The sequence below is a fragment of the Cryptomeria japonica genome, chromosome 8 (assembly GCF_030272615.1).
Source record: "Cryptomeria japonica chromosome 8, Sugi_1.0, whole genome shotgun sequence".
Lineage (NCBI taxonomy): Eukaryota > Viridiplantae > Streptophyta > Pinopsida > Cupressales > Cupressaceae > Cryptomeria > Cryptomeria japonica.
The window spans coordinates 553,836,812-553,862,084 of NC_081412.1; the positions used below are offsets into that span (position 1 = coordinate 553,836,812).

The window sequence follows — 25,273 nt, forward strand, 5'->3', positions numbered from 1 at the left end:
GAGGTTGTATTATGACATTATAAATCCTATTACGTCACAATTTATAAGATCTTCTAAAATCTAGAATCTGTATTATAACTCTTAGAGATCTGAAACCAGTCTCAAACATCCTGCCAATATATACATGAAATATAACTTAAAGTACAAGAAAGGAAAAAGATAAAGGGAAATGTGACTTAAACTTAAATGTTATATTTCATGAATATATAGTTTGTTTGTTTTTTTAAAAAAATTAAATTTTTTAAAAACAAATGTATATATAGTTTATTTATAAAAAAAAAAATTAATTATTTAAAAAAAATAAAATAAAAAAAAAGGGAAATAGGATCTCGTTTGCTAAATGCTTTTTTAATTATTTTAAAAAACGAAACGGGATCCCGTTTCGTAAATGGAATCCTGTTTTTAAAAATTTCAAACTTTGGTTCGGTTGTAGCTTCGGTTTTGGCTTGGGAAATGGCTTGGATAGCCGACCCTTTGACTTGGACTTGGTTTGACCTGCAACTTGAAGGCCAAATCAATCTTCATATAAAATAATGACTTCAAAAATATATCTGGATACCAAATTTTCAGAATTTTTTTAAACAATGAAAACCCATTACAGTAGAGATTGTCTAGATTCGAAATATGTAACTTTTTTAAAAAATTGATCAATATTTTTATTTTTAAAATAATTACTAATGAAAGAGGTCTATAAGCTCAAAATAACGTGGGTTTTTAGTTTTTTAATAACTTTTTTGTCTGTAAGTTTTTTGAATTTTTTTTTATATGGCATCAAACTAGAGACAATTCTATACAGTTTTTTTTGAAGAAAAACCAAAAAATGTTAAGTTTAGGTCAAATTATGCTTGCCGTACACAAGAATTTTTCAAAACAACGATTATGTCAAATAAAAAATTAACAAAAAAAAAAATATGAAGAAAAAAATTACAAAAAAATATTCTCATCGAAGGTGAGTGAGTTATAGATCTTTTCCTAAAAGTATTTATAAAAATAATTTCATTTAGTTCGAATTATTCTTGCCATACACGGGCATGGTATGGTCCATGAAAGTGACTTTTAAACTATAGGTTTTAGTAATGCCTATTCAAACTTCATTTTTATGATCTGGGTATTAAAATAAATTACATATTTGGAAAGAAGACTTCGAGCACTACATTTTCTATTACTGAATTTTTTCAATATTCATTTTTTAAGTGCCTCAAATATTTAGGTCAAACGAGACGAAATCGAAAAAAAAGGGAAAAAACTTCCACTTTTTGGCCAAAAACTGGACACAACTTCTTGCACTTACCCATTTACATGTTCCTATTCTTTTGGGACATTAAAATCTTGGAGGATTCTTAGTGACTTCATTCTATTTTTCTCTATTTTGGAGAATATTTTTATACCACTGGGTTAATCTCCTTTCCTTTGTTTGTGAGAGATTGCATTGCAATGGTTTGTAATTGGGTACCTAATAAGGCCTTTATTTGTCAGTACCCATCATGCATTTAGAGGATTTTTTACTTCTCCCTAAGTTTCCCTTAAGGGAAGGTGTTAGAGCATTTTAACTTTTAGTTGTTTTTTAACTTCTAGTTATACGTTTTTCTTAAGTTCACTTAGGATTTCTTGCTTATGGCTAGCTTTGGTGTGCACTAGTTTAGATAGAGTTGAGTCTTTTTAGCTCCTCATGCTTTCACCTTAAGTAGTTCTCCCATTTTTGGCTTAGGGAATCTTTGTGCTTTCTTTAAAGAACAACATTATATAATTATAATTCATTCAGCTTTACATAATCAATTTATGATTCATGTTTATGGATCATTTGTGTTTTGGATTCCATATCTCTTTGCTTCTCTCTCATTTTGTGACAAGTGTTTGATTGTAGGTTATCTTTGGGAGCTATGAGTTTAAGTGATCAACTCCAATAGTAACAACCTTTGGGACCTAACATACATTGGGTACTATTGTAGTCTTTTGATTGTTCCACCTTGATTTATGATCAATCCTATTAAGGATACCTATACAAAAGCCCCTCTTAGGTCTAGTTAAATTAAGAATGGAGAGATTATCCACTCTTAGCAATTGGTCTATTTTCCCCTACGAATCATAAGTGAGAGGTATGTTGCTCTAGGTTTGACACATCTAAGACTTAGAGAACAAGTTGGATTTAAAGATATTGGAACCAACAATTTCTATTGTAAAGAAAAGTGAAAAATCTTTCTAGTCTTATGAAAATTATGATGACCAATTATTTTAGAACTTTCATCATTGTGAGTCTTTTGAATCTCATTAGAAATATTTTCTAAATCTCTAATCTGGATGAAAGTAAAATAGGTCTTCCTCTAAAGCTAATCCATTGAGATATTTTGATACTCTAAATCATCTATTTAATTTGACCACTGATTATCAAAATAATCATGTCTACTAAAAAAATATTGTGAAAAAGGTTAAAAAAAAAAAACATGTTAAGGGCCCATGGAACATTCTTCATAGAAAACATTGCACCTAATAATTAATGTATGACTCAAGTAAAACAATATGATGATCCTTACAATTTGTATTACAAAACTTTCAAGGTGATTTTGGTGTCCAAGGTATTCCAAAGCCACTATTTTTTATGTTTTTATCAAAATTTGGTGATGGTACCTAATGTGTCATTCCAGATGCTTGGACTGCAACATATTATTTGGTTTAGTGTCTGAATGAGCACATGTGACAGTATATATAACGAAACAAAATATACTTGTACTACATAGTAAGAACTGCACTCGTGTTGTTACTCATTTTGTCATCTAGTGCCGCGTTCATGTAAGACAAAAAGAATTAAAAAAAATGGCAGCCAATGTAGAATACCATGAGATTGGTGAAATTATAGTTGCCACACAATTTTGATTGGCCCACACCTTTCTCTACTGCGAAAACGATAAAGCAGTATAATTTCCTAGAACAAATTTGGAATAGATTGGTAACAATAAAAAAAATAGTCAGCCTACAATAAAACATGTTAAAAAACCAGTTTTTTTTGGGTCATCGTTGTAAAAATTTGGATTAGTTTAAAGATTAAATTGTAGAATAATGTAGATTAGTTTTAGAGAAATTCTTGAAGATGAAAGATATAGTCATAAATTAAAAATATTTAGCAAAATATAAGAATTAAATTAGTTTGAAATTCTATACAAATGATTGTCTAAATAGCAAATTGTTTTTAAATAAATTTTAGAAGAAGATATAGTCATAGAGTAAAAATATTTAGCAATATATGAAAAAATTATGAAAGTTTGAAATTCTATATAAATAATTGTCTAAATAGTAGTTTGTGTTATCAAATATAAATATTATATTTTGAAATATAAATATGAAATATAAAATATATTGATATCAATGTATGAATAAATATTTACTATCTATCACATCTTGGCATGCAATGGGTATTCCAAAGAGATATTGAAGGTCAATTATGGAAAATTTTGATCTAATTTTTGCATACATTTATTTAGCATATAAAGGTTAATGGGAAGAAGGTTTACAAAATGATTTTTCTTGTGCAACCAAGCTCTCATGAGAGAAGTAATAGTTTCAAATCAAGTATGCATTCACATATAGGATCCAAACACTAAAAAATGTAAACCTTAAAGTGAACAAATTTCCTTCTTTTTTTCAAATGATTATTGATTTTGATAGAATTATATTTTGCCACATATTTTTCATGCCTTTTTCCTTGGACATTATAGCATAGTAAGTTATCATTTTCTAATGATCCTTTTGCATTAGACATTACTGCATATTAAGTTATTATTTTCTAATAATTTATGATAATATACAAAAGATATTTTTTAATTATTTTTAATTATTTTCCTTTTTGTGTGTATGTGTGTAAGAAAGAGATATGAAGATACAGAGGGGGAGAATGATAATATAAATAAATAAAGAGAGAGGGATAGATAGAGAAATACAATATAGTGAGAAAGAGGGAGGGGGAGAACATAGATATCTAGAGAAAGATGCAAGTAGAGGTAAGGAAATAAAGAGAGATTGATAGGAAGATAGAGATGAAGATGAAGGGAAACGGAGAGAGATAGAGAGAAGGGGAGGATATCATAATACCTAAACAAACTAAAATTATATTTGTGAAATGTAGAGGCAATAATCTCTTCCATCTTTTAGATAGATGTATTTAAGATATCTATACTAGTATTTATTTAGATACATAACATATATCTATTCTCCATTTTTTGGAGTTTATTAACATAAATATCATACATCTTTTCCTTTATTTTTTGAAGTGTATTTAATAGTATGGATAATAAAATATTATTAAGATATTCAAAATTCTTAAATGGTAAAAAAATCAAATTATTAAAAATATGTTTAATATTTTTTTTAATTAAGACAAGAAAAAAGAAGACCATGTTTATAATATAATTTTAAAAATAAAAAGTGAATGTTTTGAGGTGGGTGAAAATTTTCTCATCTATCAAGTGTAAAAACATTTGGTCACATATTATAATTTACACTCAAATCAAAATTAAAACATTTGTTAAAAGATGATTATTTTAAAAAAAATTGTCACTACTATATACTGTTTTTGGTAATAATGTTGTATTTATCAAGTACAGTTTAAAAAAATATTTTATGACTATTATTTTTTACCCATGGAGAATGACCTATTGTGTTTTTTATCTTTTGATTATTCCTCTTTTGCTTGCTCTCAAACAATAATTATTTTGTAGGATTTAAAAAAAAAAATTATTTTCTACAATTATATATTTTTATATACTATTTCATTGGCTATCAAATTTTATATATAAAAATAATTAACAATAAATATATTTAAATGTACAACTTTATTATCTTATAGTATTAATATATTTAGTATTTTACATTACATAAAAATATTACAATATATTTTAATGCAACCAGTAAAACTAAAACAATAATACAACTATTAAAAAGGGAAAAAGGAAAATGACAGTTTTACATTTGAAATAAAAATTTGAATATAAGTTATATATTTTTGTTAAAAAAATTAATTCTTTATAATGATTGATTAAATTAATAAAAAGAATAAAATGCAAGAGGCAACCAATTAACTAAAATGAACAAAAACAATAAAACAAACATTCATTCTTCTTTCATTATTCTTTCATTCTAACCATACTTAACTGAATAGTACTAAAAAATTCTCTAATATTCCATATGTCGTCGAGAACAATGGCGCAGGTCAAGATGCATATGAGAAGAAAAAGAAGCAAAATTTGGATGGTATAGCACATAAAACAAGAAATATTTGGATGATATGGTCCATGGATCATTAATAAGAGGATTTTCTGGGTATTGATTATATATAAACCTGACATTTAAATTTTAATCTTAAAATTCATTATTATAAATGAGTTACATGTTGTTTAAATTTTCAGTTGGGATAAGACATACACTTCACTGATTTTGACATGAAATTGGTGTTGCACAGTTTTTCCTTGAGAAAGGATAAGATTTGCGTTACCATATATCTGAAATCTACAAAATAAACAATTGTTCCTCACACAGAATACATTAGTTCAAATTAGTCCAAATTTCAACAAAACTCAAAATATTCCAGAAATCAAATTTGTGAAGATGTAACATCTTCGATAGGTACAATGTCTTCTTCTCTTTGTCCACTACTGATGCTATTGTCGCCACTGCTCATCGTAGAAGTGAGTTGTGTGACCACAAGATTCATGTCAGGTCGCTCGACCTTCTCTGAGTGAGCACATCTGAGGGCTATGTTTGCAACAGCGAGAGCTTCTTCTACAGCAAAGATGTCCCACCCATCCTTTTTAAGTTTTAAGTCTACAGCTTCTTCAAAACGGTCATTCTCTATCATGTGCCTTACATATCCTGGAATATGGAACTGACTGGAGCCTCGTGCTTCATCAACATGCCTCTGCCCAGTTATCACCTCTAACACAACAATTCCAAAACTGAAAACATCATGTTTATAAGAGATCTTGTTATTCCAACAATACTCTGGAGCCCAATACCCTCTAGTACCAACTACCATACCAGTTGTCCTGTGTGTGCCTTCCCAATCTACATGCTTGGAAAGCCCAAAATCAACAATCTTTGCCTCATTATCATTAGCATCCACCATAATATTCTGAGGTTTGATATCAACGTGAATGATTTTATTCCAGTGCAAGAATTCAATTCCCTTGGCTATGCCCATTATCATGCTGAAGCTCTGTTTCCAGCTGTAGGAAAACCCTGTACAATTTCCTCTCAAGTAAGCATCGAGAGAACATCCATCTATATACATGTAGGCCAAGTAGGATATGCTTGATTCTATACACCAAGCACACAGCTTGTTAATGTTTATGTGCTCCTTTCCCAGTAGAAGAGTAACTTCATTCTCCACCCATCTTTTGGTGTGAGGGGATTTATGTTCTATTTCCTTTATAGCCAAATCTATACCGTGGAAGTTCATCTTATAAACTCGTGCAAAGCTTCCTTCACCACTTGGACGAGACTCACGGCAATGCCTTTTAATATAAAATATATCATCAAACGAGAGGTTTGTATAAATTTCTCTGGGCTCGAGGAACAGTTGGTGGTTGGAGGAGAGACCTGCGTGCATCTCTACAATTCTTCCTGTTTCTGCTTCTGCTATAAAAGGCGCCACTTGCACGTTTGAGGATAAACCTAAATGAACCTGCATTTGTTGAGCACCAGCTTTCCCCTCTATAATTACATCTGCTGAAGGTAAAGAGGTAGCTGTTCCTTCCTTTTTGGGCTCAGGTTTGTAAATCTTCTTGTAGGACATGAAGATGATTGTTACTAGCACAACTGCAACAACTGCAATAACTGCAACAGAGAAATTTAAAATTGTAAAATTAAACCTTTGCCAAATGCTCTATGGCTCACATTGTAGTTGCTTTCTTCAGGCTTCAGCACAACAATCCAGACTAGTAACAGTAATTTTTATTATCTTATTAAATTTGGAAAGTTATGATCACTTACCGGCTACAATAATAACAATTTTAACTGGAGAAATTTTTTTGTGAACTCTGGGGGTTTTGGGCAGCATGTTAGCGCGGTCCCGACCTAAGAACGAAAGTAAATATCAGTAGTCAATAAGGGAAAAAATGGCAAACAGGATTTTCAGCGTTCGTTTAAGATTTTGCCACCCGTAGGAGGCATGGAAATCCAATTGATTGCTCTTTCACCCGTCGAAATAAATTTGTCGTACAATAATTCAAATAAAGTTATAGCAAATTTCAAGTATCATAGAATTAATTAAATTTATTATTTAAATTTGATTGTATATACTCTGCATTAACGATTTGTCTGACCTATCATCTTAAGTGAAAAAAAATAAAACAAGACTCATATTTTCTTCAGAATTTTAAGATTTTCCTATTGGTAGGATGCTCAGAATTTTAAGATTTTGTCTATAGTTACCACTTCTCGCACGTCTTGCAATGAGTCAAAATAGTAGCCATCTACAAGTATTATTTAATATTAATAATTTAAGTTTGTTTGAAGATAACGTGCAATGACGATTCGTTCGAATCTGGCGGATTGTAAGCCTCTTCCAGATCTACTACGTTCTAAAAAACAACTTGTAAATTCTATAGAGACCTTTTTGTCCCTCGTATAAGTGGCAGTGAAAGATGATGAATTTGAAACACTCAAATCATACAACAAGGAAATAATATTCAGCTGAGAAAAACCTTAAATAATCATTATTGTATATGATAAACTAAATTTGCACAAAACTGAGCTGAGTGTAAAAACTTATTGTATTGAAAGTTTTGAATGTAAATTTTAATGATAGAGAACTGTTTTATATTATAGACAATTCCTTTTCTAAGGATAAGAGGAAAAAGAAAAAAAGTAAATCTTAAAATTTAAAACAAAAAACTGACAATTAAATTTATAATACCAATTTGTAAATTGTTGATTTACAAAAGCATAAAATTAAAACCGTATATACAACAGTTTTTACAAAGAATAAAAACAAAACTTTACAAATTGTTGTTCTAATAAAACAAAAGATTAAAATTAAAAAGCATGATCCTTCATTGATCATTCCTATTTTCAATCTTCCCCTGAATGGTCAATGGAGGTGAGACCTATTTGATGCCTAAAAGTGTTAAATCTTGTTGTTGAAAGAGCTTTGGTGAAGGTATCGACAACTTGCTTAGATGAAGTACATAATTGTAACTCTACTTGCCCATGTTGAACCAAGTCACAAATGCAATAACGTTAGATCTCTATGTGCTTCATTATGGCATAAAACATAGAATTATTTGTCATGGAAATAATGCTATTTTTATTATAATAGGTGGTGATTGGATGCTCCTAAATGAATTGTAGATCTACCAATATCCATCTCATCCATACTACTTGAGAATTTGTTTATGTAGTTGCAATGTATTCTACTTCTATTGAACAAAGATGCACTTCTAATGGGGTGAAAAGTGATGAGGGAAGATCGAAAAGTGATGAGGGAAGATCAAGTGGAAATCTTTACCCTCCTCAAGAAAGGAGTGAAAGTTTCACAAAAGATTCCGTTCAACTTCTCATGCACATTACATTTAAAAAATGGGGTTGAATTCACTAGATCCAATCGCAATCGAAAGAGATTGAATGCTAAGTGAATTGTAGGGGATTGACAATGAATTTTGAAAGTAAAGTAACCCTCTTTTAAAATAGACAATTTGAATTAAGTGTATTGAGACTAAGCGTAAAGATGACAAAGAAGCATTTATATCTTGAGATGGAGATGCGGGATGAAGTTGTGCACCTGAAAGTAGCAGTAAAATGTTGAGACGAAGCTTCCCTGCAAATTTGAGCAAAACTTGTCGGGACTGGGTTGAAGTTAAACCTGGTCCTCTAAAAAATTCGTGCGCCAAAAAGGGTTTTTTTATCTCTGAAAATGAAGCCCAAACCTGCAATTATAGCTGCGCACCTACAACCTACACATTGAAAAGAGGGGAAATGTTGTTGGCATTGGGGATTTGCCTTCGGGTCAAACCCAGTTTAGGAATTAACCAAGTGATTGAAAAAATTTGCATGTAGATAAAAGGAAATATTGATGAAATTGCTTGAAAGGATATGTGGAATAAATTGTCTTGAATATTGGTAGAGATCTCCTCTTCAATGGTTGAATCCTTGACTTGAATGCAAGAACTAGCCTTGAAAGGAGACTTGAAATTCTCAATGGATGCTTGAATGCTTGAATGTTTTCTTTTTCTTTATGATCAACTTGTTGTCTCTTATTGCCACCTAACTTATTGAATTTCGCTTATTTTTTTAAATAGGAGGGGAAATACTCCTTATATACTTGCCAATTAGGAGCTTTTAACTAATTTTTTTGTTTTAGGCTGACATTGGAAAACTTTTTACCGCTCACAATTGACAAGCCCAATGCAATGTTGGCTCAAAGGAGGCCCAAAATAGGGTAGGGATAGGGGTGACATGCCCCTGTCGTGCCCTAATTTAGGATAGGCAATGACAGAAAGTAGTGTGGGGTGCAAGTTTCAGGCATTTAGACCATGTCTGGAGTCTCCAATCAGGCTTAGGGATTCATCTGCCAATGGAAAAACCCAAATACAGTAAAAAATTGCAAGGTCACAATTTTATGATGCTATAGCACTATTTCCTATTTATTACTACTAGAAGGGACAACTCTAATATCAAATAAAAAACATAATCAAATGTAGATTTTCTATCATCCACTAAACCAACCCAATCAGAATTTGTGCAACCAATTAGCTCAAACTTTATAACATGAAAATAATGAATGCCAAATCTTTTTGAACCACCCACATAAATCATGCTTCTTTTAGTGGCCCACCAATGAGACTCATGTGGGTCTTGCATAGATTGAGAGATGAGGCTCACTACATACATAATATTCGGTCTAGTGGTTGTGAGGTACATGAGGCTTCTAGCCAAACTTCTATACAAAGTAGCATCAACCTTGGAACTGACATCTTCCTTGTTTAAGTTTTCACCAAGTTCTTTTGGGGGTTGCAAGTGTTTTGCATGCCACCATTCTAAACTTCTTCAATAAATTAGCTATATACTTGGTTTGGGAAATATATATACCTTTTGATATTTGTGGTACCTCCACACTAAGAAAATAGTGCATGAATCCTAGATATTACATTTCAAATTCTTGTTTCATTTCTACTTGGAAATTTCTCCATGAGATCTTTGTTGTAACCTATATAAATAAGATCATCAACATAAAGGCAAACTATGAGATTATCCTTACCAATACATTGGACATACATTGTAGTCTCTAAGTTGCTTTCGTTGAATGATCTATTCATGAAATGACTACCAATCCTAGCATACCAAACATGCGGAGCTTTCTTCAACCCATAAAGAGATTTCTTCAACTTTTAAACTAAGTGTTTTTTTCCTAGAACTTCATAGCCCATAGGTTGTTCCACACAAACTTCCTCATCTATGTAACCATTAAGGAATGTTGATTTCACATCCATCTAAAATGTTAAACACTTGTATTGTGCAACAATAGCCAATATGATCTTGATTGTATCAAGTCTAGCCATAGGAGAAAAAGTCTATGGAGAATCTACTCTAGGAGTTTGTGCATATCTCTTGGCAACTAATCTTGCCTTATGTCATTCCATTGAGCCACCTACATGTGTATTTGACATTATATATCCCTTTCACACTATTCACTTGCTTATCTTTGAGAAGTTGAACTAATTAAAAAGTACTATTCTTATAAATAAAATTCATATCATCATTCATAGCATTAACCCATATTGGTACTTTCACTACTTCTTCATACATAGCGGGTTCAATTTGAATTGTACTAAGCTCAAAAAAATTAACAACTACATTTATAGTTGCACTCCTTTGATAAATTCAAACCAAACTTTGCACCTTTCTTGGAGCTGATGTGGGAGGTCATGGTGGAGGTGAATCTTTGATTGAGTTCATGCTACTAGAAAAAATTGGTGATCTTGGAGGAATAGAATTGGAGCTTGAACTTCCACTTGAGCTTGTGGATAGAGGAGGAACACTATCATCCTCCACGTAACTTTTGATTATTGATGGATTTGGTTGCACATCATCTTTCCATTGCCATACTCTCACTTCATCAAAAAAGACATCCTGACTATCAATCCGTTGCTTTGTGTCAAGATTATAGAATGTATATATCCTTTAGTTGTAGTAGAATATACCACCAAGATACAAAGTTGGGATTTGGCATCCAACTTCTTGCACTTTTGAATTGGAACATGCACATATGTCGAGAAGAGAAAGACTCAAAGATGAGCCACTAAAGGATTGTGACTACTCTGGGCTTCGTTTGGAGTGATATTTTGAACTACTTTCATGGGACTTTAGTTCAAAATATATACGGTTGTGACAACTACTTCTCCCCAAAAATTATGTGGAACATTTTTCGTCTTCATGATTCATGCCATTTCAACAATGGTGTGATTGTTTCTTTTAGCAATACCATTATGTTGAAGTGTGTACATAGTAGTAAGGTGTTTTTGCATGTCACTCTTAATACAAAAATCAACAAACTCATTAGAAGTAAACTCTCCCCCTCTATTTACTATGAGTATCTTGACAGGATATTCTTGAATCATGCAAAGGCTTCATATTTCTGCTTAAGAAAATAAACCCAAGTGTGGTGAGAGTAATAATCAATTAAAGTTAAAAACTAAAGGTTCTTACCCAGTGATTTCTCTTGTATGTCACCACTAGTGTTAGAATGCACAATCTCTAGAGTATATTTGGCTCTCCAAATTTGTTCACCGAAAACTATCATGATGATACTTGTTAAGTGCACACCGTAAACAAACTTCCTTTTTTGCCTTGACTGCAAATAGTCCTCTCACCATATTCTTTTTTATTTAGCAGAGTTAACCCTTTAAAATTCAGATGACAATAGCATTGATGCTATAACCACAAATCATCTATGGTTGATTAACCAATATGAGAAGAAACAATATATTTTATGCCATGTAAGTCTTTGCTACAAGATGATGATTATCGAATATTTGGCAGCAATTATCTTCAAACACTACTTTCTAACATTTTTGCAGAAGATACCCAATACTCAAAATACTATATTGTAACTTTGGCACAAAGAACTTATTATGAATAGGGGCGGTTTCTTCTTGCTTAGTCTTGATTGTAAAGGTACCTTTTTCCATTACATCAAACATCTTATCATCTTCAAATTTAACTTGACTTCTCACCGAATCATCTAATTTGACAAACAAGTTAGATTTACCTATCATGTGATTTGAACAGTCATTGTCCAAAAAACTAGATATCCTCTGTGTTCTTTTGCCAAGTTATGTACAAAGAATGTGGAATTATTTTCTTCTAAAGGTTCTTTTGTATAATTATCTCTTGACTTATTCAAGTCAGATTTTTTCTTTTTGCACTAAGATTCATTATATTCATACCTTTCACAATATCTACACTAGATACTCCTTCAATCCACAAAAAAATGTCCTCAACATCTACCTCTTCCTTTGTTATTACTAAAAGATTCACCTTGAGATTTAGTAGTGTGAAAGGGAGGAGATTTGAAATTTTCTTCTTGGACTTAAAAGAGATCTCAAATAAATTCTATAATTTTTTATTCTATTAGAATTCCTCCTTCAGTCCTAAGCTGATTAACAATAGCTTGAATCTTAGGAATAAATTCATTCAAATGGACTTAGATTCCTTCATCCTCAAATTTTCATATTCTCTTCAAAAGTTTGGAAGTCTTACCAATTTGGTTTTGTTTGTACCTTGATATGCAATTTGTAGAGTCTCTCATGCATCCTTTGATTTTGTCATATTGGCGATTTGAGGAAAAATTGTAACATCCAATGCAGATAGAATGGTTTAAAGAGGTTTGTTTTCCTCTTTTTTGTTTTTTTCAGGTGAGTTTTTTGTTCTGATGTCTATGCATAGAGCTCTTAAGATAATAGTAGGTTCTTCATTTTGATACTCCAATAATCATAGTTGTCCCCTGTAAACAATAGAAGCTGAATATGTAAATCTTTACCATTAGCCATGTGGAGATAACCGTTTCTCTAACGTTGCCACCTACACAATAAAAAATCCAACAACTTGCTCATAGTCAAATCATACAACAAAGAAACAATATTCAATTCAGAAAAAAAGCTCAAATATTATAACTACATATGATAAACTAAATTTGCACAAAATTAAGCTGAATACAAACACTCGTTATATTGAAAAACATGAATATAAATTTGAATGATAGCAAACAATTTCTTTCCTAAGATTAAGGAAAAAAAAAAAGAGAAAGCTTAAAACTAAAAATTGAAAACTAAGCTTATGACAACAGTCTGCAAACTGTTATTGATTTAGCAAAACAAAAACAAAAAACACATTAAACTAAAAGTGTTTTCCTTACTGCATGCACAACAAGTGCAAAAAACTAAAACTAGTAACAAAAGTCTTCCCCATGTCTACTGTGTAAAAATTTAGTTTAAAAAATTTCTTATATTAATTATTTAAACTTTGTTTTAAGATATTTTCTCTGCATGTCAATTCCACAAAAATAAAGTTTTCTTGTGCTAATTTGTCAAAATAATAGTCATCTTGGAGTATTATTTAAATTTAACTATCTAAATTTGTTTGTAGATAATGTGCAATGATTCTCCCTTTGAATCTGTTAACAGTAAGCCTATTCCAGATTTACTGCGTCTCAAATAAAAAAAAAAGTTTTGTAAATATTGTTATTCAATGGATAAAGTTTTTTGAAAAAAAAAGCAGTATTGTATTTGATATTAAAAAAATCAGATAGTTTATTTCAGGAACTACTCCGCTTAACATTATGATCTGTAAAAAAAAAAATAGTACTTTTACCCTTCGTAGGAGAAGGAAGGTACAACTATCCCCTGAGTGGGTGTGATAGGCGCTGCAAAATTAAAATTGCCTTAAAATTAATTATTTAAATTGCTTTTTTCAGATATAAATAGAAACAAATATTTTTCTAAAAGCAGCCCTCCCCAGATCTACTACGAAAAATTTTGATGAAAAAAAAGGACTTTCATCTTTTCTTCAGAATTTTAAGATTTTTTCTCTGGATGCCAATTCAGCAAAATTAAAATTGTTTTATACTAATGCGTAAAATAATAAATCTTCAAGATTATTTAAATTTAAATATCTTAAAGTTCTGCCAGATCTAGTATGTTTTAAATAAAGTTTTGTAAAAATTGTTATTATTCTATGGAGAAATTAATTAAGAAAACAATAGTTTACCCTTCGTAGGAGCAGGCACAGGTATCCTCGATGTGATGGTCCCTGCAAAAATAAAATTGCCTTAAAATTAATTATTTAAATATGTTTAGATACAGTCTGCAACAATGATTTATTTTAATTCATCAAGAAGGCTGCTATGGAAAATTATACGATTAAAAAAACAAAAAGAACACTTCATATTTTCTTTAGAATTTTAAGATTTTTTCTCTGGATGTCAATTCCGCAAAAATAAAATTGTCTTGTGCTAATGTGTCAAAATTGTCTTGTGCCTATTCCAGATCTACTATGTTTGAAAATAGTTTCGTAAATAACTAATTCTGCGGTGAAAATTTCATAAAAACAGAACTTTTACTCTTCGGAGCAGGCGCAGGTCTCCCTTTGTTGGATTCGCTGGGCCCTGCAAAAAATAATTTGATAACCTTAAAATCAATTATCTAAACTAGTTTGGATATAATCTACAACAACGATTTGTGTCCGGACAATAGACTTGCCCAAATCTACTCTGATAAAGAAACTATTGTAAATATCATGTCCCCGAAGTACCAACATAGGAACCATGACCACACCTGGAAAAAGTGAAATTGTCCTCCAACGTGTCAAAACAAAAGCAATGTTGAAATAATTTAAATTTTATTATCTATTTTTCTTTGAATCCATTTGCCACTGCAGCCGGGTCCAGATCTAATGTACTATGTTAATAGAAAGTTTTGAAAATATCGTTAGTCTATAGAAATAAGAGACAAAAAGACTTCTATATTTTGTATAGAAATTTAAGGTTTTACCGCAAGTAGCGTTCAATCCAGGCATGTGAAACCTTTTTGCATTCTCTGGCGGTAATGGCACTGCAAAAATAAAATTACCTTACGATGGGTACCTTCGAGTACAGTATAAAATTCTCTGAATTCGTGTAAATATAATCTACAACGATGTTTTTTAATCCGTCCGGAACGGCAGTCTAGCCTAGACTTGATATGAGAATATATATAATATATATATCATTCATTATTTTGTTTAGAGATTAAGCGATTTATTACCTAGAGGCATCGGCATCGGCATCGGCCCTTCACCTGCAAAAATAAATAATAAAATTTTAATCATTTAACATTTTATGAATATATTATCGTTATGTAATAACTATTTAATGGTGAGCTTATATTTAATTTATTATTAGGATAAATCTATATAAGAAATTTAATATGTTCTGGAATTTTTAATATTATTTTTAAACAATTAATAGAAAGGACTTTCAAACAGTCAAGTCTATAGGAAAAATATTGAAGGAGATTTTTGATAAATCCACCATCTTTAGAAATCAAAATAATCTATGAAACCATCATTTACAGTAAATCTTATAAAAAAACATACCATAATGGTCAAGCCAAACCATTATGAAGGTGCTACAAACTCTAAAGCATATGAACACAAAGTAAGGACTCTCATTTCATTATCTTCCATTTGTAATTAATATTAGAGGCCCATTTAGCCAAACATTCCATAACAACATTCTATTATCTAGGAATATGAATAAAGGAGAAGGAAATGAAGTTTTTTGAAAGGTGATGAATCTACTCTACATAAGATGGCAACTTTCAAGAAAAATTGTGAAACCTTCCAACATTCATAATGGAGACAAAAATCATGAAACCCATCTCACAAATTATTTTTCGCAACCTAGCTCACAAAGTTTCTCTAAAGCCCCACAAGGATGGCACAAACCTCCATGTAATTGTTAGTGTTAGTGTCAAACCTCATGCCATAAGAAACAAAAAGAAGTTAACTAAACCATCATTATCCTACCCAACTCCACTAATCCCTATTGCATTGAGATTGCCAAGAAAAGAGTCATCAATGTTGATTTTGAAATAACCTAGAGGAAGAGGGGACCATTTTTACATATTATATTCTCTTAATTAGAAGATTTGATCTCAAAGAAATAATGAGTAAGGCCAATGAAAATTGATCTAAATATAATTGCTTCAAAATCTAAATATCACATGGAGCTAAGACTTTTCCACAAAATACTTAGACACCAAAGTTTCTTTTATAGAGTCTTCTAGACATCCTTAATAAGATGTCGATAACCTTAAAAGATCCAACATATACTTTCCAACCAAATTTTTCAAAGAGTAAAGATGAGACTTATACTCCAAGCCATCAAAAATAATGAGGCAATAGTAAGATGACATCCCAAATTGACCAAAAAATTTAGAGAGTTGTAGCATAAACTAGAGCTTGGTTCCAAATATAAAACCATTACCTCTAAACACCCTAGAAAAGGATCACTAAAAAAAACATAAGACACACACTCTTTCTTTAATTTACCAAAGTCTAAAATTTTGAGCCTTAGCATTTTACCTTAAACCGATGGTTTCTATTTTTGAGTTGACTTGTTATTCTCAATCACCAAGTTTTTAGTCATAACTTCGAAGGTTTAATGTTCGTTCTACTACCGATACCATGCTTCTATTAACTAGAAAAGGGTCACTAAAAAACCATAAGATACACACTCTTTACTAAATTTACCAAAGTCTAAAATTGTGAGCCTAAGTGTTTTACCTTAAACCCTTAAACCCTTGTTTTCTATTTTTGAGTTATCTTGTTATTCTCAATTACCTTGTTTTTAGTTATACTTTTGAAGGGTTAATAGGCATTCTATTACCGAACACCCTGCTCCTAGTAACTAGAACAGGGTCACTAAAAACACATAAGACACACTCTCTTTACTAAATTTACCAAAGTCTAAAATTGTGAGTCTTAGCATCTCGCCTTAAACCCTTGGTTTCTATTTTTGAGTTGACATGTTATTCTCAATAACCTTGTTTTTAGTCATAACTTTGAAGGATTAATGATCGTTATATTACCGACACTATTCTGCTAGTAACTAAAAAAGAATCACTAAAAGAAACATAAAAGACACACTCTTTATTAAATTTACTAGAGTCTAAAATTATTAACCTTAACATTTAACCTTAAATCGTTGGTTTCTATTTATTGGTTGGCCTGTTATTCTCAATCACCATGTTTTTAGTCATAGCTTCGAGGGGTTAATGATCGTTCTATTACCTACCCCATGCTCCTAATAATTAGTTGGTATGAGCGCTTTAAAATCTATTTTAAGTCGCAAGCTTTAATTTTTCCTAAGTTCTCAGCCTTGCCAAAGCTTCTAATGTAAATCAAGATCAATGGTCTTCATAGGTCAGCAAGCTCCAAATCTGTTAGATATATTAGAGTCGCACTGCTACAAGATCATGCCATGTGTCCAATGGGCCCATTATTTGGAGGGAAAAATACTTTTCTTTGAAGTCTGACTCACTTTTATTTGATTGGATGTGTGCTTACGCAATATGCTGCCACATGTCTAGTGAGCCCTTACGTAAACCTCACGGTGTTTGAAGTGCTAGTCTGATTAGCTCGACACTACTACGGGATAATGATACGTGGTCGAGCCAAGGAAAATAAAATTATTTCAGTGGCCCTATGGTGTCAAAAGAATGGGACCCATTTTCTTCTAGACCCTATTTATAACTATGTTAATTGACACATCCTCCTTGTCATACCACCTAACTAGAGTGACTTCCAGCTACTTTGTTCAATTCATAGATGGGGTCCAAAATCTCCCCATCGTTAGAGAACTTGTTAGGGATGTCTTCATAAATTCGAAAGACCTTCAATTGGAAAGCTATGAGCCTATAATATTTCATCTTCATCACTTCAAATTCATCTTTGATGTTGTCTCAAAAGTCTCTCAGGGTGTATTTGGAATAATGGGCTTGAGCTTGCATACAAGGTCATGGTTATCTTTAGTTTCATATGTGTTCAAATTTAAGGCCTATAACACATATGACCATGTCACTACAAAAACTTGGAAGCAAGAAGGGTGCTTGATATAACCCACACAACCTAATATAATTTGACTTAGGGTTCTAAATAAGCCAGCATCCCCATCCATCAATCAACTTCATTACTTTTGTTGACATTCTATAGCCAACATCCCTTGGCAGCTAATCGATTATTGCATAGACAGAAACTTCATTACACTTTTAAAATGATTCTCAACTTCCTTGAATGGTAGCTAAGTGAAGAAGTCCCAAAAATTGTTCATCCTTGGTCCTTCACCTCTTATTCCTTTTGTTTCTAGGCTGAGGAAATTTCTAATCCCTTTTTCGAACCACACTAATAAGAAATAATGAAGAACTTTATTTCTTGCACATTGACCAATTGTTCATAAATAGAATCCAAGACTACTTTTATATCTATCCTTTTATATCTCCTAGTGGTTTATATACAAACATATTAGTTTTCATGGCTTATAGGTCAATGTATACAATAACATAATAGTAATCATGTTGACTTTAAACCCAACACACCTAGGTAATTGTATTACATTGTGAGAGGTGCTTTATCAACCTTTTTAGTAGCTTTACCTTTCCTTTGACCAACCTCAAGAGCTACTTCTACTACTGCACTTCTTCTTGATGCATTGGACATCTGCAAGATTGGAGAATGCAATTATAATTCCAAAAGAAGTGTCTAAATCTTTTAATTAAATCAAATTATATTAAAAGGAAGAGTTTGGGTTTTAAGGTTTTAGGAGGAACAAGGTTTAGTAATCAAAACTTTGAGTGGATAAAGGTTTCAAGGATTGGTATATAGATGTGGCCGAGCTTGAAATCCTGCAAGAATAATCTATCTCTGCAATCTAAAAGACCTAGGAGCTAGCTCTTCGAAACTTCCAACTTTCTAAGGTATAAGTCTTCAAATCACTTTAGGACATGAAGTCCCATAGGGATGGAATATGATTCTTAGTAAGTGGCCCAAGGGATGGGTTTCCAAGTAGAAGAAGGTTATGAGGACAAGGTCTTGATGTCTCCTTGGGATCGAAAATCCCAAAAGAAAGCATTAGAAAGTGGTTAAGTATGATTTCAAGAAGTGAGTGTTTGGGAGTTTCATGGTTCATAAGATAAAGTCTTCATGCCCTCTCAGGACCCAAAGTCTTGAAGTATATACTTCATGGCTTGGCAACTGTAGGTTTCAAGGTTGGAGAAGGTGTAAGGTATATGTCTCTTGATCCTTCCAAGACCTGAAGTCCCAGAGAGGTACAAATCAAATATGATTATGTGTTGTTTTAAAGGTCATATGGGCCTTCAGGAATCCAAAATCTTGTAGCAACTAGAATTTGATGAAGGTCTAAAGATCCCTCTAGGACTTGAAGTTTTAGAGTTTGTTTATGAAAATCCAACACTTAGTCATTTTAGAGGGGTCAATATGAGTTTTGATGTCAGCCCCAAGGGTCGTGGGGTCTGAAATCCCACAAGTAAGATTATTAGGCACCAACACTAGATGAAGGTCAAATTTCGGTATGGCAAGAATTTAATACACATTTAGGGCACAATTGATCAAGAACATGAGATTTTAAAAGTCCTATAGTGCATATTTTGAAATGGAGTAATTCGATACCAAGAACTCCTTGGGGGTTGGATTAAATGGTGAGCATGGGATTTGAGTCCAATTTCACATCCAACTTATTAATAAATTAAGAGCAAGAAAGAACTAATCTAGCCCTATGAAGTAGGAAAACACAAAGGATATTATAAGAAGCGACAACCAAAACAATAACCAAAGAAAAAAAAAATTAAGGCAAATAAAATAAGCATGAGAAGCAAGGAACCAATGACATTGAGGGATGATGTAGAAGAATAGATAAACCTATGTAGAAACAAAAGGCACCAAAACTAAGATAACTAGGAGACAAAACTCAAGCTTCAAATCTCATGAAAAGTAGAGTTTGATCACTTGGATGCTTGGAGAGCTCACAAAATCACTTTAGTATGAAATGTTGTTGTAAATGAGACTAAACAATATCTTAAATATCAAATTTTGAAAATGGTAGACCACCATTAATTTGGTGGGTGGGTTAGGTGTCATTGTAGTCTCTGGGATCGCAAAATCCTGAAGGACAAGCTAAAGCAATAGGGAGTAGGAAACAAGAATGGACAAAAACTATGGGACTAAGTTTGGAAGTCTAGGCTACAGGTTTCAAAATTCCCCAAGAAACACACAGAAGCAAAATAATTTAAGACAAAGTAGGAAATGGACCTTCAAGAGGAAAGAGGACACTAAGACAAGGTCTTAAGGTCCTCTTAGGACCTGAAGTTCTGAAAGAAAAACAAAAATCAAAATGACATAGGGAATGAGAAACTATGGAAGCAGGGACTACAAGAATCTTAAGTGTAAATCCTAAGGTCCTTATGAGACCTAAAACTCCAAAGAAAACAAGAACACAAAATCAAACAATGGAAAAACAAAGAGAAGGGAAAGAAAATAAAGGAGAAAGTGGAAAAAAAGAAAAGAAAAGACAAAGAAAGAAAAGATGAGGGCCTCATTTTGACTAGCAGAAAAATAAGAGGGCATGTATGCAAAGTATAACAAGTCTTTATACTCTTGATGGATAAAGTAGTGGTTGTAGTGATGCCTTCTTTGGAAACATCAAAGGTTAGGCCTATCACAATGAACGTTTTTCCCTTTTAGGACTTAAAATGAATTATTTGGTGATAGAAGGATCATGGCCATTTATGCCCTCTAGGAAGGAGATGAACCATCCTAAAACTGAGACACAGAAAACAAGAATGCAAATGGTTAGAAAAAGCTAAGATATAAGATTGTAATTCTTTAGAAGCCTCTTGAATTAGAACAAATGTAGATGACTCTTTTTCAAGTAAAAATTATGATAGTCAAATGATGACTTGTACTAATGGATGAAAATATTATTCATGTGCCACAAGATTAAGTCAAAAATTCATGAATAATTTGAATGTACTTTGTTATGTCATTTTATAAGGGTCAAGCAACAACCTTTACGACTATCTAAGAAAGAATCAAAGACCACAATTAAGAGAATCTTTTATTATCAATATCATTAATTATTTTTAATAGTAAATTTCTACCTCTCTCTTAAGTTGTAAGCCTTCCATCTTAACACCCATGTTGTCAAACAAATTACAAATTACATATCAATTATTTTACTTGCATATTTATTGTAATTGTAAGTATAAGTATATTACTTGAACCAATTAAAACTTTCTTTTGATATTAAAGAAATTTGAGACTTGATCCCTCATATAATTTCGAGTGTATGAGATATTTGACAAAAAAAAAGATAAAAAGAGTAGAGAAGGAACAAAGCAGTCTAAAAGAGGCTGCGTGGAGAAGCGAGAACTAAAGGCATGAAACGTACTAATTGGTAAGCTGCTATCCTTCCAAGAGCTCTCCATTCTATCTTTATGTGCTAGAAAAGGAGTCTACGGTAGAGTAAGAATTTAGAGAAACCTTAGTAAATTTAAAGGAAAAGAGGAAACCTTACCTTTGTGTGAGGCCATATATTTCAGGTGAGAGCATGGCAGTACTGTTGAAACAGGGGATGATTATTAAGGGGAAACTGGGAAATTCAAATTTCTGTCCAGCCTTGTACCCAGAGACAAGTATGCATAAAGAAACACTGTGATTGTTATAATTTGTATTTATAAATTGTTTTTCTTTTTATAACAGATTGTTTGATAAGTCTTATGTTTATAATTAAGATTTCAAGATCATCTTATCAAATATGATGTTTAATCAACATGCTTTTTTGTTGAGGTATCTAAGAATATTTAAAAAAAAAAATTGATTGGCAATTTACATTAAATCATATTTTAATGGTGCATCAATGTTGCATCACATGATTTGTTATTTTTAGATCTAAGAAATACATTTCATTCAATTATGAAATCTCTTTATTAACACTAACAACTTTAAAATCACAGCTATTAATGTTATATTATTTACTCTTAGTCAAAGAAGTTCTTGCCCTCCAATGTGAAGTAGTAAAACCGAATTTGTGAATGACCTTCATTAAAAAAACTATTAAATATTAAATCAACAAAAACTATCTCAACTTCAAATCTTTTTCTCTTGCTAATAATTTACTTTTTAAGGAAAAATAAAATTACCATTCCTACCAAATGTCTGTATAACTCATTTGGGACTGCTTTGCTTCATTCAGTTAAGTAAAAATAGATTTTAGATTTGTAACACTAATTTGATGTGAAAAGTGGATTTTTTTTATATTAAACTAAAGCAAAAAGATTATATATAAAGAGGCAACCAACAAGTTGTCAATAATAGAATGAATAAAATATTGATTACAATATCTAATAACCTAATCAGCTGCAGACAACATAATTCACTGAAATACATATTTACAATAAAACGTTAATTACAAAACTGATTTAAATACATATTTACAATAAAACATTAATTACAAAACTGATTTAAATACAAATCAGAATTATTAAGATCCGATAAGTCATGATCACTCACTATTTGTAGCGTTTCCCGAATTGTTGGTTTTACTGATTGTAACTACCGTAGAAGACCCATGACAATAATAATATGTGGTAGTGGAAGAATCCCGTGCCGAGGCGATACATATTATGGTAATGAAACAAACTAAAGGTAACCCCTGCATCGGTGTCATCATTCCTTTTTAATCTGTATAAACATAAAGTCCTACGGTCCGTTAAAATTCCACACGTCTTTAGAAACAGAACACAACAATGTATTAAAAAAAATTGTGAAGAGAATGATTGAGAAGGAAGAAGGGGTAATGGGAACAGAACAGAAATTCTTGTTCTTCATAATCGTACCTTGAAATGTGAGATCTGTTAATCTAGAGAGAGACCAATCCTCATTGAGAGCCCTTTCTTGAAAGAGGGCAAAACTAAATATTTTGGCACCTATTCATCGCTGCATATAAGATTAATGAGATCTGGGCCAAGAAGAACCAGACAATCGAAAGACCCAGAAATATAGCTACAGAGAGTACTTTTAGGGCATCCCATCTACAGTGAAAATAAGCCTACATTAACTCTCTAAATGTGCGGGGTTAATGGGAACAGAACACAACAATGTATCATTTAAAAAAAAAGAGTGAGAAGAATAATTGCAGACAAAACTTTAGAAAAAGGAATTAATGAGAACAGAACATAAAAATATAAAAAATTATATATAAAAAACATATTTATATTATAAATGCATCTATAAAACATATGTAATATTATGGAAGTATATATGAAGAAATTTTTGTTCTTTATAATCGTACCTTGAAATGTGAGATCCGTTAATGTAGCAGAGAAACCAATTCTCAGTGAGAGCCTTTTCTTGAAAAGGGCAAAACTAAATATTTTGGCAGCTATTCATCGCTGCATATACCATTAACGAGATCTAGGCCAAGAACAACCACAACCAGACATTCAACTTTTGAAGAAACCGCGTTCACAATATAATAGTCTTTCTCTGAACAAACCGCGTTCTGTACCACAAATGGAGCTTTCTTCTCAACATATTGCTTGGAGTCGGACTTGTAGATGGGACGAAGATGATAAATTATTTAACTCAAACAAGAGGCTTCCAACAATATTGAACTGTGACAGGTAGATGGGGCGAAGATAATAAATTATATAACTCAAAGAAGAGGCTTTCAACAACACTGGCGACAGCTCATTATAAGGTCTTCAACCACATTATTTATAATTTCCTTATAATTTCCTTGCAATTGGTTTGAAGTTTTTCGAAAGGAAGCTTCTTCAGATTGCAAATGACACAGCAACAAACATAATGAGGAAGTTTCTATACTGCTCAACTGCAATGATAAACTAAACTATATAACCTTCACAATAGAGGAATCATCTTCTTTCTGAATTTCGTGGCAGTTTCTCAAGCGCAGTGAATACGCCAAAATAATAGTTTTCTTCCGATTTTCCTGACATCTTCTGACAGGCGGGTCAAGGTTAAATAATGTACGTGGGGTCAAATAGGACATAAAATTCATTTTTTTACACATTATTTTCCTGGTTGCATCAAGAAACTTGGTGAGCATATTAGTTGCTTGGAGTCAGACATGTAGATGGGACGAAGATAATAAATTATTCAACTCACAGAAGAGAATTCAAGCAATGCTGCTGAGCTGTGATATGTAGGTGGGACGAAGATGACAAATTATTTAACTCAAAGAAGAGGCTTCCAGCAATACTGAAGTGTGACAGGTAGATGGGGCGAAGATAATAAATTATATAACTCAAAGAAAAGGCTTTCAACAACACTGGCGACAGTTTGTAATTTCCTTTTAATAGATTTAATGTTGTTTGTTTAATATTTTTTATAAAAATTAGGTTTTATTTGAATTTGGATTATACAAGTTTGGTTTTAATTTACAATTATGGCAACTATAGATTCTATATTAAAAAGATATTTTGAAATTTTTTATTGTTGAACGAATCATTTTTCTTATTTTGAGAACATTCACATCAATTTTGTTAAGGAAACTTTGAATCTAACTATTCTCAAAATTATAACATAAAATATGTATTTTAGTTTTTTTTAAAGATAATTTAAAAAAAAATAGTCTAATAAGATTTTCTCAAGGAAGAGTATTTGAGAAAATACATATGTGAATGGTTAAGATTAAAATAAGTTTCCTAAAAAGATAATTTGATTATGACATTCTCTTTAGTAAGAAGTATTTGAACAACTATATACATGAATAGTTGAGTTTCAATGGATTATCATAAAAAAATCTTGAAGAACTGTTTTTTTTTTGGAAAATTAATCATAAATTTTAGGAAGCAAAAACTTCAAAATAATAATAAAACAATAGATCTTTAACATAAGATTTTTAGGGATGGTTTTATTAGTGTCATTGTTTTAAATTAAAGGACATTTTGGGTAAGTGCACAAAGATGGTGGTTAAAAAGGGGGGTATAAGTTGACACTTTTTTTTTTCTGAAATCAGCTGAACCTGAACTTGGAGGCAAAATTTGAAAGCCATCCACTCAAGATATGAAGATAATCAAAGAAAAATATTGTAGTACTTTGAATCTAGTTTCCAAACTACTAAAATTTTTCAAAATTGGATAAGATTAAGGGGGTCTAATCCTTCGCGCACGAAAAATAGACCCTGATTTTTTCTGAAAAATATAACATAGTTTCT

General features: G+C 31.5%; 1 protein-coding gene and 1 long non-coding RNA gene across 2 annotated transcripts; both read right to left on the reverse strand.

Annotated features, from left to right (window-relative positions):
• Positions 1-5,581: 5,581 nt before the first annotated feature.
• Positions 5,582-7,045, reverse strand: LOC131067064 (putative G-type lectin S-receptor-like serine/threonine-protein kinase At1g61610). The gene is made up of 2 exons (XM_058001991.2): positions 6,979-7,045; positions 5,582-6,822 (listed from the first exon to the last, which is right to left on the reverse strand). Exons 1-2 carry the CDS (start codon positions 7,043-7,045, stop codon positions 5,582-5,584), a joined length of 1,308 nt encoding a protein of 435 aa, XP_057857974.2.
• A 15,541-nt stretch (positions 7,046-22,586) lies between these two features.
• Positions 22,587-23,652, reverse strand: LOC131067046 (uncharacterized). Its single transcript, XR_009111764.1, has 3 exons — positions 23,387-23,652; positions 22,932-23,031; positions 22,587-22,776 (listed from the first exon to the last, which is right to left on the reverse strand). It is a non-coding gene; the product is annotated as an uncharacterized LOC131067046 (long non-coding RNA).
• Positions 23,653-25,273: the final 1,621 nt, after the last annotated feature.

Excerpts from the sequence above, each read along its gene's own strand:
- LOC131067064 (XM_058001991.2), bottom strand. The coding sequence starts at position 7,045 with ATGCTGCCCAAAACCCCCAGAGTTCACAAAAAAATTTCTCCAGTTAAA. Across the intron at positions 6,823-6,978 it reads AATTGTTATTATTGTAGCCG|TTATTGCAGTTGTTGCAGTT; the intron begins GTAAGTGATCAT and ends TCTCTGTTGCAG.